This window comes from Centrocercus urophasianus, unplaced genomic scaffold, assembly GCF_019232065.1.
Source record: "Centrocercus urophasianus isolate 14NV4802_14NV808 unplaced genomic scaffold, USGS_Curo_1.0 seq_11, whole genome shotgun sequence".
NCBI classification, from domain to species: domain Eukaryota; kingdom Metazoa; phylum Chordata; class Aves; order Galliformes; family Phasianidae; genus Centrocercus; species Centrocercus urophasianus.
In genome coordinates, this window is record NW_024884253.1 from 30,705,061 (window position 1) to 30,723,589 (window position 18,529).

At 41.1% G+C, this 18,529-nt stretch overlaps 1 protein-coding gene across 2 annotated transcripts in view; it reads left to right on the top strand.

The window, feature by feature from the left end:
• The window catches only part of EYA1 (EYA transcriptional coactivator and phosphatase 1), a 147,681-nt gene that overhangs the window by 57,380 nt on the left and 71,772 nt on the right, over positions 1–18,529 (top strand). For both annotated transcript variants that reach the window (XM_042839734.1, XM_042839735.1), the window contains exons 2-3: positions 8,019–8,068; positions 9,466–9,593. In XM_042839734.1, coding sequence (XP_042695668.1) covers positions 8,019–8,068; positions 9,466–9,593 — 178 coding nt within the window. The remainder of the gene's footprint in view (positions 1–8,018; positions 8,069–9,465; positions 9,594–18,529) is intronic.

Consider the following 18,529-nt stretch of genomic DNA (forward strand, 5'->3'; position numbering starts at 1 on the left):
GTATCAACTGTATATTAAGTTCATGAGTTAGAACATGCCATGAGGTAATGATAAACGCCAATCTAAAATCCAATCTTTAGACATCAGATAAAGAACTTTAAGGCACTGTTTAATGGCTGGATAAATACAAAGGATGCTACTTCATCTTACATCCCTCTTCTATGAGCCTCACTTACGTAGCTTCTGTTCCCATACCATCTACATGCCTTAGTACAGGAGACATTTGAAAATTCAAAGCTGATACTTTCTCACAGTGCGTTGTCAATACAATTTTTCTGATCATCTTAGCCCCAGAGTAATTTATCCCCACTTTATCATCACATCATCAAGCTCTGTACGAGTGTGTGCTTGGGGGGGGGAGGGGGGATCTGTCTTAGTTTTAATTAAATGCAGGGACTGGGCACACTCCTAAAGTTATTACTTAAACAAAACTCCCATTAGGGACCGCAGCCTCCAATAGCAAACCTTTTTTCAGCAAGCTTTACTTCTCAACAATGACGCGTGTTTGTATATTTGCTCTATTTGTTGGTTTTGTTTTTGACTAGAAGATAAAGTGCGTTTATGCAAAAAATCGTGTACAGCAGGGGAAGTCACAGCTGTAGTTTTTTTAAAATCATTTCTGGATTTCTGTAGCATCATTTAAATATCACTAGTTTGGAGAGAGGGTGTTGAGTTGCATCTCCCAGTGTCAGATAGAGCCTAGTAACAGCAATATGAATTTTTTTGAGAATTTTCCAGAGAAAGCAGAGCTTCTGCTCCCTGTGAGCACGTCCCTGACCTTTCTCATCTAAGTAGATAGAGATTCTAGAGACAGTGAGGCAGGACGTGTGTCTTTAACTCTTAAGGGACTGGGTTGGTTTCTATTTAAAAATGATCCCCTGAACAGTTCCAAGCAATTCAGCGCGAGCATTTTCTGAGGACTCAGAACTGTAGTTCAGAATGAGTGCACTTCTCTGCATTTGGTTATCTGAGTGAATTTTACCTGACAAAGCCGCCCGTCTCTGGGACGAGTAACTTGCCGTTCTTTCACAGTTTAATATAGAACATCATAAATAGTTTTCTTGGCAAGGGATCTGTTTTGTGAATATAAAGAAGTAAACGGATTCTGTTTGTGCTGGCTGTGCTGACGGGCCCAATAGAAACTGGCTTATTTTGACATGGGTTCCCATATATGGTATGGGTCTATCCCCAGATCCCTTTTCCCCACTAAAGAAAATGAAATCCTAGGTGCGATTGCAGCCAGAGGTTGACTTGTAGCTTTGCAAAACCATCTGCTTTCCTGAAGTATTCCCAATGTACTTCCTACAAAATAATGTATCGCTTACTGGGATGTAGTAGCCAGAAGACTTTCGTCCTCTGAAAGTATTGCTCTCATTCAGAGTAGTTAACTGAAGGTAAGGAGATACAAGCAGTGAATAACCACAGATTTTTTAAAAGAAAAAACGTTCTGTCTGAATCTGTTTTTACAAAATAATGTTTGTGGGTGGGTTGTTTTTTTTTTTTTTTTTCTTAGTGCTTTAGACCTGGCATAGCGTTAATATCTTTTTTTTTTTTTTCCTTTGGTACTGCAAATCATCAGGCTGTTTTCCTCGTCATATCTGGACTAAGCATACTGAAAAACTGTGGAAAAATAAGAGTGACACAAACTGAAAGATGCTGTCTGCACAGTGGGAGCGCTCCAGAAAGCCCCGGTCAAATGTAGTTACTGTGTTCGCCCTAATGGTTCTTACTATAACGTATATATTTTAAAACCTTTTTTTTTTTTTTTTTTTTTTTTTTTTTTTTTTTTTTTTATTATGAGCTACTAAAAGTGCTGTAATAGGAATGTATCGTAAAGCCATTACAGTTTAATGGCTTGCTAATTGAATTATTTAATTACTTATTGATTGGTAAAAGCTAAGCTTTAGAGAGTTACCGTTACTTAACGCTCCCATTTAACTCTGCAACCAGCGCTCCTTTTGGAAATACTCTCAGGTCAGTGGAAAAGGCCTTTTCACGGCTGTAAATATTAGAAATGTAGTAAGTGAGCGGCAGTAATTTGAAATACAAGTTTGACCGTGTTTACAATCATTATTAGAGGTACTGATTTCTTCACACGTCTGCATGGTTCAGGCTATTTTTAAAGTTCCTGAGACTTCATTTAATAAATACCTCTAAATGGGAGAAGGCTGGCTTCAATAGTTTTAGCAGACCCTTTCTTTACAAGGTTGCAAGAATCTCAGATATTTGAGAACAAATCTGTTACATATCCAATCAAAACGGCATGTCCGGGCGTGCAGGCGGGCTGCGCTTGAGAGCCGCTGTGAGTATCCTGATTTAGCTCCTCTCATTGATATAATGTTGGTTTAATTCCAGTTATTCTATTAGGACGGCTTTTGTTTAAAGCCAGCTTACGGGAGGGGACGCGTCCACACGCAATTAAAGCATTTCAGAGCGGGGGGGGGGGGCGCGGCGCTCGGGGCGGTGCGGGACGCGCAGTGTGCGCGCTGCGCAGAGGAGCGCGGCCGGGGCGGGCGGCTTCGGGCACTGCTTTTAAAACCGAGAGAGAGAAGAGCTGCGGTTTGCATTACAAAAACAAAAACACGACCCGAAAGTGGTGGGGGGGTGGGGGGGGAAGAGGAAAGGAAGGAAAAAAAAAAAAAAAAAAGAAGGGGGAGTGAGGCGGCAAGCGGCAGCGTGCCCCCAGGCACTGCTGGGCAGACCTCCGCGGCGCAGCGAGCAGGCGGGGGCTGCCGCCCGCCTCCGCCCGGCTTTGTCTGCGCGTCCCCGGCCCGGCGGCGCGGAGGCACCGCGGGGCGCCGCGCACCCTGCGCGCCCCGGAGCACCGTGAGTAACGGCGGGGCGGGCATTGACAGTGGCGGGAGATGGCAACAGGGGGAGGAAAAGAGGGGGAAAAAAAAAAGAAAAGAGAGAGAGAGAGAGAGAAAGGCGAATTGCGAAACAGAGCGCGGTTGTTCACTGGGCTGCGCTCCGGCTTGCGCGGAGTGCCGGGGATGCTGTCCGCCTCAGCGGTCGGTGATAGAGCGCAGCGTAAAGCGGTTAATTTTGGCCGGGGTTCTGGATGCAGTTTGTCCGTGGGTCTGCTTGCTGTGCCCGGCCAAGTTCTGGGGTCCTCCTGTGAGATTTCCCCAACACCGATACGGATGGTTCCATGGCAATACGGGGACTCCACAGTCCTTCCTAAAAGTGACACGAGAGCGTGAGAGAAAAAGTAAATTATAAAAAAAAAAAAAAAAAAAAAAGGGGGGGGGGGGGGGGAAAGAAATAATGATGAAAAGGATTTTTGACAGCGCTTTCTGAAGCAGGAAATCCTTTTGCCTAATGTGTTTGAATTTCCCAAATACTGAGGAAAACACAGAGGCCCCCACCTCCCCAGGAGAACTTTTTGAGATGACAGAATGAATGTCTGCAGTGCCGGAATATCCAATGCATGTCGATGTTTCACGGTGGCTCCGAGTTCAGAAGTAGGAAGGCAATGAGCTGCAGAAGTGCAAAACTTGTGTTATGCTCTTGAGCGATGGGACCCACACAGCACTCCCTGGTCTGTATTTCTGTGAGTGTTTGGGGCAAACAGCAGTGAGGGCAGGACAGCCTTTGGCAGTGTAAGGGTTGTGCTGGAAAATTTAAAGGTGTCAGTGCGTTTTATAGTGTTTTTCAGAAGAGTTGGAGGGATTTGGGTTTTGTGCTGGTCGTTTCGTTAGAAAAGTGCAAGCAGAAGAATTCACAGTTTTCAGAGGATAAAAAAAAGTGTATTTCCCATAGTTTGGTTAAAGCAGAGAGAAATTCAGGAAAGCCGTGGAAACGTTCGGTGCATTGCTGAAAGTTTTGAACACTGGATAGCACGTAGGGGGAATCTTATTTTCCATCCCATGCTGAGACAGTGCAGAGCATCTACCAGGGCACAGGCTGCTGGTCTGACATGTCAACCAATGCCTCTTCGTGTGTACACGGAGCACACATGACATACTCCGGCCATACATCAGCACGTATGCACAGCTCACTTGACGCACTGCTCACCGCCGGAGCGCTCCCAGGGCCTGCTCAGGGTGCAGCTCCCTTCCTGCAGCCCCTTGAGGTGACACAGCCGGAGCCACACTGCACCCTCGGAAGGAGAGCAGTGAGAAGAATGAGTGATCAATGGCAATAAGTATGAGATATTTCTCGGGGGGCAAAAAAAAAAGTGTTGGAGGAGAGGAGAGGCTTTTCTGAAATGTCTGGTTATAATGGGAGTGTTGTCACGCTGTGGCACTTCATCCTTAGCAGGGAGAGCTTGCTGTGCTTCCCAGCGCTTCATTCATAAGTGTGTGAGCTGAGCACACAGCCTGGCGCTTCCAGAAGAATTTAAACTAGCAATTAAAAATTAAATGGCTGTAATTATCTGCTTCTGTTTTAAGAAGTGCAATTTGTCTTTGAGTATCCAGCACAACAAGCTCTACCTCTTCGCTCTCAGCCCAGCAATAGGAGGGGAGGGCTGCTCCAGTTGTGTGTGTTGTCAGCAAGGTGCTTGTTTGTGGCCGGTTTGTGTTTGGGGTTTTGAGCTTTTTGGCTGCTGAAACCAGTATGTGTGTACATAGAGATCGTGGAGCATTTACAGGAGGAAAAGAGGGCTGTATGGGGGTAGGTCTTTCTTCGCCCTCTGCTAAAAATGATTTTCTTTTTTCCTACAAGGGAATGGTCTGATTTGAAAATTTACCTTGTCCATGAAATTTCTTTGTAGAAATGTGCTTTATGTGAAGGTGTGTGTGCTGGCAATGGTTCTGTGGGGTAACGTCTTATTTTCACTTAAAAAATTTCTTTTCAGCTAGAAAAATGTTTTAAATTATAGCCATTAAAAAAAAAAAAATTGCTTCTAGCAAGTAAAAATAGTGTGGAAAACCTGTAATTTAGACAAGTACCTACATTTTATTTGCTCTGTGCTGCTGAAATTTAGAATCCCTTCCCATTTACAGTTTACTTTTCACAGAACATTATTAAGTTTTTGGCTTCGTACACGATCTTCTGTCAGATGCTTTTGATTTGTAATTTAGCGAAGTATAATAAACATTGCAAAAGTCATGAATTTTCCTCTGCATCCTGAGCTCTGTGGTAGGGAAACTGTGATAAAATGTGTACCTTAAGTCTTGTTTGATGATCTCTCAAAGCAAGTTTGCCTTCTGGAAATAATTTCTGGGGTTGAAGAGCATGGTATTAACAGATTTAATGTGGCTATTCAATGGATTGGTGGAGTACTATGTGAGGTTTAACAAAATGAGAGAGACAAATTGAACATCAACAAAACCTCCATCTGCGAAGAATTATAAATTTAATTAGAAAAAAAGGCAAACTTAAAAGACCTCATTAACTAATCAGAATTCGATGTTCCTGATTTAAGATCCTTAAACAGAATTTGAATTTGAAGCGGCTTTGCTCTCCTCGTCCTTTCTCTCCCGCCGTGTGCCCACGTAGCACAGCCCGCGCTCGAGAGAGAGATGTGAACGTTGCTTCCCGCAATCGAATTATCCGCAGCGCTATTTTTCATGCATCAAGCAGAATGTGCGTGTCATTTATCACGGGGGGCACTTGGAGCTGGGCAGAGCGCAGGGCAGGAGGCTGACTGACAGCTCCTTTTTCTTTGGCTGGACAGGGAAGGCCGTCGCGGGGTTTCCGCACTTTTTGTTTGATATGTGAGTTATGTCGCAGTGCTCCGCTTCTCCGTGAATCTGCTGGCCAAAGCAGGAGAATGCCTGAGAGCTGGCGAATACCACCCAGAAATGTTTTCATTCTGTGAGCTCGTCATCCTAAGTGTGGTTCCTTTACTATGTTGTAATTGTGTCCTACGCATAAAAAACTGAAAGCATGTGAAGTGTAGCATTTTGTAAACTGTAACTAATTTCGCTCACATCTGTGTCTAATTGTTGTCTGCATTCGCATTCTTGAGAGTAGATTTATTTTTCCTGGACCACTCTGTGGATTCAGCTGACCAGCCTAAGTGAGGATTAGTTGTTTTAAAGTTATTTTGATTAAAGAGACATTTTTAAATACAGTAACGTGCAACACATGGTTTAAATAATCCTTGAGACACAAAGGAATATATCCAAAGTATGTCTAATGAAAATGAAGATTGTGGATATGAACTTTCACAAATCATAGAGCGTAAGAGGATGTAGAAGGTATATATTAAGGTATATATTCAATTTGCTCTCAACGAACTGGGGTTTTTTCTTACCCTCTCCCATGAAACCTTAAATGAAATCTCTCTCACCATAAACAGACGTACATATTTAGAAGTGCACAGAAGTTTTGTTTTATTTTTAATTTGGGTCAGTGAAACAGGGAGGATTAAGTGCATTTTGGAGTTCAGTGAAGTATGAATAACCTGTAGGGCACTTAAGAAAATATCAGTTAATTAAAACATCCATTTGAAAAAGGAAGTTTTTTTCTATCATAAAAGGTACGTTTTAGAGGATCCTGTGCAAGAGGGAGTGAAGATAGCTCTGTAAACAAACTTAGTTCTCACCTATAATTTTTTCCAGGTGTTTAGAAGTAACAGCAGAAATGTATCCTAAGGCTCTCTGCTGTGTAAAAGATTGCAAAAAGAGATCTTTCAGACAAAGTGCACAGTTCTGAATGTATCTGCTCGTCTTGTTTGATTTTGCAGGCATCAATGTACTGAGAATCACATTATGTAGAATTATAAGTACCCAGTTATAAAGATATTGGTGTTTTCCGTGCACTTTATTGCATGCTTCTTGCCATCAGTTGTAATGTTTGGTGCTGTCCGACCGCCCCAACTGTTGTTTACTTTTGCTGGTAGTAATTCTGCCCGTGATTAAAAACAACAAAAAAACTACGGACACAGAAGTAGGATTTGCTTGGATGATTTTTATGGCACTTAAAATGCCTCATCTCACAGAGCCTCTGCTCTGTGATCAGTTAAGAGATGTCAGTTCAGGTTGAATGGAGGCGCATGAAAAAGTCTCAGTGCAGACGCTGGGGCGGTCTCTACCTTTCCCAGTTCAGCCTTTGTGTGCTTTGGGTTAACAGCGGCCATCGGCGTCCCTTCACCTGAGCTTATCACCTGCTGACACTCCAAGCCGGCCACAGAGCAGCTCCTGTTAGCGGGGCAGGAGTGTTCTCCTTATAGGATATGAAAATCTATTACTCACCTAGTTATCCAAGGAGTCTTTTTATTAAACTGGAAAATTATTGCTGGCTTCCCATTGGAACCAAATTCCTCTTTTGATGAGTGAGCTCAGAGGTAAACGTTGCAGCTTCCTACCATTTGTTTAGCCAGAAGTGCTCTTTTAAGTCATTTTATCGGAAATCTCATTAGCGAGCAGAATTTTTACGAGTAAGACCTTGTGCAGTGCCGTGTGCTTTATTTTAATTTGCCGTGTTTGGAGATGGGCTTGTTTTGGGGAGGGTCGTGTAATGCTATTGATGAGATACTGAAAATTTGTACAACAGGCAGATCTCCTTGGAAAGGACAAAATGTAGCGCCAGCCTTGCCTTGCCCCTCGCATGTGGGGTGAGGTGGCTCCCAGGAGGACGGCTGGGTGGCGGAGAGCCGAGGGAGAGGACAGCCAAGGCGAGGAGGGCAAGATGCTGCCAAGATTGGAGGGTTGGGAGGGAGAGGGTCGTGGGGCGGTGGTGGGAAGGGGCGAGCGTTACGGAGGTGCGAGGGGCTCAGGGGGAGCGCTTCCACTGCCACCATTGGGGTCCTGCCCTCAGCGGGGCGTGCGGCAGCGGGGCCAGGGAGGAGGGAGCCCCTCTGCAGCTGTCACGGGCCCCTGATGAATCACTGTCCCGGCACTTGGCCGCCGTCCCTGCGCGAGGAGGAGGGAGAGGGACCTGCGAGGAAACAACAGGCGAGCCTTCAATTTAAAGACAATATGTCTTTCACCGGCACCGTGCCCTCCTCCTCTCCGTTTTGGTTTAAAGGACAGAATCGTCGTCTGCGGTGATGATCTTTTGTTTAAATTAAGGCCTCACATGAAAGCGGAGTAATAGAGGCTTCTGTTTGTCTCCCTGGTTTACAGGTGCAGAAGTCCCAAACCAGTTCAGATGTTGCTGTTTCCTCCAGTTGCAGGTAAGGATATGATTGAAAACTGCTATTTTTCTGCAAGCTTTTTTCCTTCCCTCTCCTCCCCTTCCTCACGTGATAAGTAAATAATTATCCCTGTTTTCCACATGAAGCCGATCAACAAGCGTGAGAGCTTTGCTTCTATATGTGTGCCCCAAAGTCTGTCAGCTGCAGGCACGTATTTTCACCAAATCATTTTACCTTGTACTGGATAGTGGCTTGGTTAACTCATTGTGGGACTGTCCTTTTTTTTTCTGTGTACTTGATTTTAAGCAATAAACTATAAAATGGAGGGTTTGTGTTCAGAACTTGTGGTAAAATCTCAGTCAAAATGTGGAAGCTTCATGGCAGAAATGGCACTTATGTTTGTTTATACCATTGCTGTGGAGGGATTGTTTTATATAATTTTAATAAGGTCTCTGTAAGAGCCCAAGCATTTATTTTAAGGAGAAAAGTTACTGCCTGAAATGCCTTGGGGTGATGATATTTCTGCTGAGAGCATTTACTTGTGTTAAGTATGTCAAATACCATCATCAAAATTTTGGGGTATTAAGCAATGAATAAGGGGCACTGAATTTCCAAGTTTTTCAACATATACGGTGGTATATATCATGGTGGTGATGATTCTTGTCCTTTTTATATAAGGCTGTTAACAACACAAATCAGACATACTCAGCTGCTTGAGTACTCTGTAAATGTTTAAGTTTTACATTGAATCTGAATTGCTCTCTTATTATTTTGACTAAACGACAGCTGCTGAGATACTGCAGAGTGCTAAGGCATACTGACACATGTATGGATTCACTGTATGTTGGTCATATCCCTTTCCAATTGGGTACGCTTTATGTAATCCACAAAGCAAACAAGTGAGCAGACATAATACTGTTTTAATGCTGCATTTGTTTCAGCGGAAACAGAGGAACAATTAAGTAGTTTGCCAGAGTAAACACATACATCAGGAATATCTCATTCCCTGTCAGTAGATGATGGGTTTCAACAATTGCTACAAGTATTTTATTTGGTTTAGAGGCCCATTATATTGCCACTAAGTGGTAAATCTTGAAAAAGCACAGTGTTAATTGGTTGTTAAGAGAATGTATGTCTTCATATAGTGGGGATTCTGTCTTTATACATATCTTTAAAATACAAGGGGACGTGAGTGTTTCAAGTGTGCTACTTCAAATCTAAATTTTTTTCTTTTAAGCCACAGAAATAATGCAATCACTAGTTGTGTGTATCATGATAGAAGTTTGAAATTAGAAAAAATCCCACTGGAAGAAGCTGTTCATTTTTTGCTACTTAAGTTGAGGATTTCGATTCATAGCGGGCTGCACATTGTATCAGTAACTCCTACGTAATCTCTGTTGAACGTGTCACTAAAACTGGCTGCATCTTGCTTTCAGGTCTATGGAAATGCAGGATCTAGCCAGCCCACACAGCCGACTAAGTGGTAGTAGTGAATCCCCCAGTGGTCCAAAGCTTGATAACTCTCATATAAATACCAATTCCATGACACCCAATGGCACAGAAGGTGAGATACCATTGTTTTAGTATTCTGTTGCTTGTTTCTTCTCCTTGTTGTATCAGTCCTCTTACAGTCAGTAAGATATGTAGAGGAAGAGGTTTTACTGTGTGAAGTGCTATATGTTTCTATATCGCAGCGCGTGAATCTTATGATCAGTGTTTTATCAGCAGTTATTATTATCAAGTTTTCCAGTTTTATGTTCCTTTCGGGTAGCTTGAATGGACTGAGCAGGTAGTGTGTGCAGAGCTGAGAAAAACATCCAAAGAACCCGAAAGGCTGGTTTAGTAATGAGGAGAGAGGAAGTGTTTACAGTGGTCAAACCACAAAATGCAGTCTTTCAGTTGTTCTCCCCATTTCAGTATTTCGTTATGTTCACTCTTTTTGCAAGCTCCTAAGGCTATGGAAGTTTTGTCAAATAGACTAATGAAACGGAGTGTTGAAATTTCCTAGGGCTAGCTTGCTGCTCTGACAAAGTGGCCAAAATTCAAACAGGTGTAATAATTGAATGGGGTAAGCTGATACCTAATTTTCAAGCAGCAATCAGGCAGTTGATAAGTTATGTTTGTTCTCAGTAGAATACTAACAGCAGAACAACCAAACTGCTTTGCCAGTAATGATGTATAATGAAGTACAGAAGGATTTATGTAAGTCGTGAAAATACTCTTTGTATGCATTTATATGCATTTATACGGCAATGGTAAGAAGGAACATAAATGATGTTTGGCTAATTTTGTGGGCGGAGTTTTTAATGCATTTCTGAAAATTGTAGTCATGCATCCTTATACGAAACTTTTTAATAAAAAAGGTTAAATAAGTATTGTAGCAAAGAAATGCCTTTTTAAATTTGTTTCCTAAAAATTGAGTCATGTTAGTGCTGTCAGACTGTGGAAGTTTATGGACGTGAATTGCATATTTCCAGGAAAGGCACATGTCAGTCAAACAGATGTTGTCCCCCCTCAATTCCGCAAACATCTCTGTTATTCATTCTAATTGGAGTCCTCAGTAGTGGGGAAGGTTTATGGGTTATCAGATTAACAGGCTTTTGTGCCGGAGTTGTGTGTAATTTACTTTTTACTATTGCAGTAAAAATATTGCTGAAATCAAATTTTAAGCCATTAAAAACAACAACTAAGAAGGTTTTTTAAAAGAATAAATAATGCACTTAATGTGTTAAGTAGGTTAAGCAGAAGAATATTTCGTGTGAAACTAGATGGTCATTGTGGTTCTTTCTTATGATTCTATGAGTTGCCCTTGCTTTTAATACCAAGCTTCTCCTTATTCTTTTTTTTTTTTTTTTTTTTTACCATATTATCATGTATATACCAGTTTTGGTACATGATAAAGTAGCTCAACCCTTTGAAATTAAAGCCACTCTTACTTGCTAAAGCCTTAGCAGTAAACTTGCACCTTCTGCTTAATTTGTGGAGTTTCCAGTAGCAAAAAAATAATAATAAAAAAATAAAAAATAAAAAAAAATGACGTGCTTCTTGAAACACAGAGAGGCACCTGCCCTGTGGCTGGACTTTTTATTCCATATAGCTGTTAGTGCAAAAATACACTCTGAAAAATTGGGTGACCAGTAGCACTTTGTTAAGAAATTAGTTAGATATTTTATCTATTCATATGTTGACCTCATGTAGAAACTAATTCTGAAAATTATATCCCAGTTTTTCAGTAGGTGTTGGAGTTTACTAAGTAAATTAGAGCCCAGTAACTTCATTTTTTCTGATGTTGGAATTTTAAAGCCCAGGCTTGTTTATTTGGGGGGGAGTTCTACCAGCAAAGCTAAAGCATGAAATACATGTTTACCTTCTGAGACAAAGCCAACTGCTTTTTTTTTTGTTTGTTTGCCATTTTCCTCCAGGTGACATGACTCTCCTCAGCACTGCAGACTGGTTGCTCAGTGCTAGCACACAGACCGCTGCAGGTTTGTGAGCTGTGGTGGCCACACCAGGAGTGTGCAGTCAGCATGCGTTGTGAGATGTTGTCCAGAAAGTGTCCTGAGAAGTAGCTTGTTCGTGGGGATTTGGGTCAGAATGTTCCAAATTTTAAAGTTCCTGTCTCTGATTGCTCTTAAGTGACACAATAATGAAAAATTTCTGAAAGAAACTTAAATCATTTATTTTTGAATCAGATGTGTATCAAGAGACAAAATTTGTGAGTGAGGTGGATGCCTAAGAATTTGAAGGTGGAATTTTGCTGTTAATCAGTTTTATCTTGAGAAAATGTTTGGTTTGGGTTCTTTGAGCTGCTACACAAGCTTAAGAAAAAATTGAGTGAATGCAGCCAGGGTTTCTTTTTTTATTATTATTATTATTTATTTATTTTTAATGAAAGATGACATAAAATGAATTTTTCTGAGATCCTTCAAGCAGAACCCTGGAAAAGAAGTGACAGACTATAGGGATGTAGCCGCATGGGCTTGCCAAGCATCTTTTTACAATGCTGCCGTGTGGTTTGCTTCTTTGATGCACATGGAGTGAAGGTGTAGGTTGCTGAAGATTCACATGTTGAATACAGTATATGTAACCAGTTTTTGATATACTACAAACTCATTCTTGCTCTCCTTCTCTGACACAAAGGAAGATTATGTGAGTGAGAAGCAGGGCCTCCACCTATTTGCATGTTACAAAAGTGTTGTAAAGATATGTTAAATTTGATTTGACTGTGGGTGTGATTTAGGCTGGTTTCCATACCCCAAAGTGCAGGATATGTTCTATAGATCAGGAAAACAAAAAGCAAACACAAAAAAAAGTCCCAAAGTGAAATGGCCTCGTTTCAAACAAACGTTCTTTAATTCCTCTAAGGTGCATTTTCAGACTTGTCTCTTATTGATGTTGTTCTACAAGAGGATGTGGTTGGAAGATAGCTCACTGTTATGAGCTAATATTTTTAGCTTCACACTTGGTGGTAAATTTTCAAAGCATTGAATGAGGATTTACTTCTGTGATTGAATCTGAATTTATTCTCTGAGTGCCGCTTTTACATCACAACTCCTTGTGTGCTTAATTTCTCATTGGTATAACAAAATTGCTGTGGTACAGAACCTACCTGGTAGTGTGTGGCCGAGAGTCTCTGCAGGATATTATTTATTTATTTGTTTTGTGAATGCCATATAATTCATTCTATCTGAAGTTTTTTAAACAAGTCAGGTTTACAAGTCTTTACTTTAGATATCAATTCCTCATCAGGCACACTTTAGAATATGGTGCTTTCTGTAAATCACACACTATTCATTGAAGTTAGTTGCAGATTGTGAGATGATCTTCTTAACTCTGGATATATACATGGTGAGGAGAAAATAAATCCCCTTACTATCTTAAGTAAAAAAAGCCATAAGTAATAATGAGTAGATTTGCCAGTGCTTGGCTGGGATGTTTTTTCTCTCTTTTTCTATGGGCCGGTTCAGGCAGCATGGTTTTCAAACCAGTGACAGGGTGGTAAGAAGGATATTATGGATCCTAACCAGGCACAAATTTCTCAGTACAAAAGCAGAAGAGTAACAGTAAAATGTTTGGTGAAGGGTACTCAGCAGAAGCAGTCCTGGCCTGTCACCGTGGATTTTGATGATATAAATAATGCAGTATTTGGGTTTTCCATGATCTCCCTAATTGTTTTTCCACAAAATACCCTCTGTCATAGGGAAGAGCAGACACTTGACACTATTAAAAGTTTGGCCCTGCATGACTTGACTGAGAAAATCTGTGACAAAGTAGAGAATTGTGGTAGGGCTCAAAATGTTTGTAGTCAGAGCTTATCTCTAGACTTGCTTCATCAGGAAATTGCTGAAGAAGACTGATACTGAAGGACTCAGAGACAATAGCAAGAAAAACACAGAAAAACCTGCCGTTAGTTATTTTCATCAGATAGCTAGTGGTTATTTAAATAATAGTGTCCACTTGGATGAAGGGGACAGGCTGAGAGTAACGTAGAAATTCGTAGGGATTTGCAAAACTCTTTTCTGCAGTGGACAACTGAATCTAGTTCCTACCTACAGTAATATTTACTTTTATCTTAAGAATGTAAATCAGTTCTGATGAATTACACATAGAAGCCTCTGCTCCATTATGAAGCTGTTTTATGCAACTGGATGGAAAAAAATAAATGAAGTTTGAGAGAAGGAGCTCTAGTTTGCCAAGCAACTACACATCATTCACGCTGTGACTATGGAGCTGCTTCTGCCCTCATTTCTGACTGCTCAGGAGGAAGAAAAGGAATTTTATGTCAAATGGGAGGGGGAAATAGTTAACAAATTGAAGATCAGATTTTCAAAGATACATAAGAAGGGAGTCTTCAAAGGGAATTGGACATCAAAATTCGGTTGGAAAAAAAGGAGTTTTGCTCTTAAAGTACCTGCTGCAACATGAGATTGAGACTCCACACAAAGAGCTCCCTGCTATGTAACTATCAGACGACTGGCTATTAGAAATGTTGTCTTAGGTCAAAGTGAATGGAAATCCATCTCAGTGGTTTCAGAAGCAGGGAATAGTATGATTGCTGGCTAGTTGCAGTATTATTGAATGGAGAAAAATGTTTTTCACCATTTTCTTAACTTATGATGTAGTAAAATTTTAAAATTGATAGAAGTTGTAGTTGAAATGGCACATACTGATATAAGTATGGCAGTAATTTTTTTTAGGTTTTTTTTTTTAAAAAAAATATTAGTTACTCATCATTTTTTATGCTGTAGGGTGCAAAGTTCTGGTGGGGGATGGCAATCAAACAAAATGATTGTCCTGTGGGAGATGCTTGGTTTCTGATATCCTATACCCTCATTTTTGGAGTTACTGCCAATTATATATGCTGAAATTTTTGCATGTGTCTGTGATGAAAAGATTGATGGTATGAAACGTGTAAGTGTTGCAGTGCCACTGCATTTAGACATGATGAAATAATAGTCCTATAAAGGTGAATCTAATCTTTGCATTTCTGTGGAATGTTAGTATTATGAACTATTGATACCAACTTATTTACTGAGCCTTGGAAGAGCACAAGAGGACAGCTGTGTGTCCAGAGGAAAAGAACACAGCAGTCTTAGGCCTGTCAGACTGGTAGTAGTAACCTGGATGGCTCTAGGGGCTAATGATATTCTTTAACCTGCTGCCACTTCTTGAGGATAAAACCCAGATATGCGTCACATTCCCTGGTTTATGTGGAGGCAAGGGAGTGATTTGGACTACCTTCTCTTCCTTGCTCTTTACCTTTTTTTCTTGCTATTCTACACTGGCTTCCTTCCAGACTCTTTGTCTTATCTGTGCTTTTGTTCGCCTGCTTCACCAGGAGTCCTCCCGTCTGTTCTGAGTGCTTGTAGCATAATGCTCTATTATTCCTCTTTCTTAGCTCTTTGGACAGGGAAACAATTTTTCTACTCCCTGGTTGGCTCTGGCCAATAAGTCCTATGTGAATCTTGAGTGAAAAGGAGAGCAGCATAAATAAATATTTGTGTATTTATTGTCTTTTCTGCATCTGTGTGCATCTTGTTTTGAAGGCTTCACCATAACATTTTCCTGAAAAAAAAAAAAACAAAACCTTTTTTGAATGAAAGGGCTCTAGCAAAACTGGTTTCCAGATCCTTTTGAGGGTAATAAAATACTCTACTCCTCATCCAAAAAATAAAAGTGGGGGCACTTTAATTATAACATTATTTCTTTATGCAAGTTTCTTGTAAAAACATCCATAGCACATGTTGTTCTGGACTGCAGAAAAGAGCATGGTGGTGTGAGAGCACCCTCTGAATGTGCTTGAAGGCCAAAGCCCCGCTAACAGACTGAATTTGCACAGGTTGCAGGATGTCAGAAATCTGTCAAGATATTCACTGCTTCTCCAAAAACGATAATTGAACACATCTACAATTGTGTGATTACACAGCTTTAGTTAGAAATATCATGTTTATGGTCAGTAATACAGAAGAAAATTCATCCCTTTTTGCTGGTGTGCGCGCCAGGGAACAGCAGTAGGACATCTGAGCCTAGTCTCACACCTTAATAGGGTAGTGCTTGAAAAGTGCTTGTAACTTAAAAGATGGTACAGATGATTTAGCATTTCTATTTGCATCTTGTAGTCCTGAGGGGTTTTGCTTATCATAGAAGATAAAGAAGCATGAAACTTGGTCACACTTCAGGGTTAGCCATCATCTGGCCGTTGGCCAGTGAGTGCAGAAACTTGGAGAGAAGTTCTTGTGCCACCTGGTTTGATTAGACAAGCTAGAAAGGTTCCTGCTTCTGCTGACAGGGGAGGAACACAAGCTAGTGATATCCCTCTTTGAGCAAATTTGACTTTGTCTTGCAGCCCTGGCTGAATTAGAAGATATTTTCCATCAATAAAAGGCCCTGTGTGCTTTGTCACTCTGCTTTTGTCTTTGTATTTTAGTTAAACATCTTGTACATCCAAACGACCAAAGAACCTTGATTTCTTTTGATACTTCCCTTGAAGCCCTATGTGTTGAAAAGATAGTTGAAGATGGTCTTCTTTGCCATAAATGGCTGTAATTGTAACATCATGTGGTCATTACATCTGTCTTTGATTAAAAAGTTCAGATATTTTGCACACACCATGCAAATTGTTACTGGGGTAAAGGAGTTTCAATGGCCAGATTCCCAGTGGAGGATTTAAAAAGGAAAAAAAAAAGAAAAGAAAAAAGAAATAGTTCATAATATCTCTGAAAGGATTGTTTCTTGATAACATGCTACTTTCACTATCTGACCTGGGACAGGGCAGGAAGTACAATCGTTTGATATAAATTGATGTGTGAGTGTTAAAGGATAAGAACGTTAGGTTTAGATGGTGTCATCTCCTAAATGTAGTAAATGGAACAATTTTAACTCACAGCTGTGCTTCTCAGATGAATAGGTTAAATCTTGTTTAGCAGCTACAAATGCTATCAAACCATACAAAATTTAACAAGAGTGAGAGATTCTGCACCTGAGATGAGCTGGCCCCAGATACATGTACAGATTAGTGAACAAGATGCTGGAGAGCAGAGTTGCAGAAAGGGGTCTGGGGGTTCTGGTGACAGCAAACTGTATCTGAGTCAGCACTGTGACATGGCAGCCAAAGGGCCAACTATACCCTGGGGTGCATCAGGCCCAGCACTGCCTGTTGAGTGGGGAGAGGGGTTATCCTGCTCTGTTCTGTGCTGATGTGGCCTCACCTTGAGTATTGTGTGCAGATTTGAGTACCACAATAGTAAAGGGACATAAAACTTAGGAGGGCTGTGAAGATGTCTAGAGGGCAAGCTATGCAAGAAGTGCCTTGGATTATTCCGCCCAGGGCAGAAGAGGATGAGGAGAGGTCTCATGGCAGCTGCTGAGCAGAGGGGCAGTGCTGAGCTCTGCTCTCTGTGACAGCGATAAGGGCCCGAGGGAACAGCATGGAGCTGTGTCAGGGGAGGGGCAACTGGGTGTTAGGGACAGGTTCTGCACAACAGGGTGGTGGGCATGGAACGGACTGCACAGGGCAGTAGGAATGGCCCCAGGCAGCTGGAGCTGAAGGAGCAGTTGGGCAGTGCTCTTAGTCATAGGGTTTAATTTTTGGGTGGTTCTCTATGGAGCCAGGGATTGGACTCGGTGACCCTTGTGGGTTCTTTTCAATTCAGTATGTTCTGTTATATTCTGATGAAAACTTGTCTCTACCCAGATGGTTTTGGTTTTGAGTTTTCTGTCTGATTTTGTACTGTAATGATGATGCCATTTTTTATTTTTTTTTTTGTAAATCCAATGATTGTACTGCTAGATGGGTGGGTACAGTGAAGTTAAAGTTCTTTTGGTTGTAAAGTGTAATGTAAGAGAAATGCAAGGCCCTTGAGGAGCCATACATGCAATGAAAGCCGTCTGTCAGTCACAGCCAGAATACCACACAAGTTTTCTAGACTTCAGACATCAGAAGAGGGTAGAGCAGGAAACAGTCTGGGCTTGAATTAGAATGTGCTTCTTTGAGCAGGGACTTTCTCTGAAAACTGAACATAAATTTAGGCTGGAAATTACCTTGTAGTAATTACCATCTGGTAATTTCCAGACAAATGTGATTCAGGATGAGTCTTCAAATTTGAGAAGCAGCAGCAAAGTGGATCTATTAGGCTTTATGGTCAGGAGCTGATGATTTGATACTGTGACAAGAAGAGAATAATGTCCTGGATAGGAATTGATACAATTTCATAGACTCTTTGTAAGTAAGCTGTAGCTTTGCTGTAACTGCCAAACCTCTTCACAGTTGCCAGATCCTTCAGTTTAGAATTTGAATGGTAAAAAATGTAATCAGTTTAGAGATTCAAAGTAAAATTTTTGTGCTGTTTTTAGTGACTAATAATTATCTTTGAGATTTCAGGAGAGCTTCGGGCTTGTACTGGGCACAGAAAGGATGGCATCAAGCAAAATAATACATAAATAGTAATGGCTACATGAAATACTTAAGATAGAGCAGAGCAGTAACTGTAGTGAAAATTAATATCAACATAGTATTTAGCTGCTACCGTTATTTGAAAATGTCACATTCAGAGAAAACAAAATAGGGCTAGAAGTTGTACTTACGTATATGTCAGTAAACAAACCAACAGTCTCATTTACTTTGTTGAGACTGCTATACTTCATGAACATCGGGAGTTGTCAGCCAGGAGTTAGTTCACTCTGTCCACTTATCCATATAATGCAAAGAATATAACTTATAGTACAAGGGCTGTTCTAAATGGAGTGCTTCCTTATTTTATGATGTTCCACGACATCAGAGGTGGGTGTTGGTGGTATGGTAGAGGTTGAGCCCTCCTGCCAATACGCTGTTACATTTTGTTGCTGTGTGACAGATGGCAGCAGAAGGGAAGTCTGACCAAATGATGTCCGACATGGAAACGTGTATGAAGAAATGGTGTGGAATTTAATTCCTTCATGTTGAAAAAATGGCACCCACTAATGCTTGCTGAACATTTCTGGAGACCAAGCAGTGGATGCAAG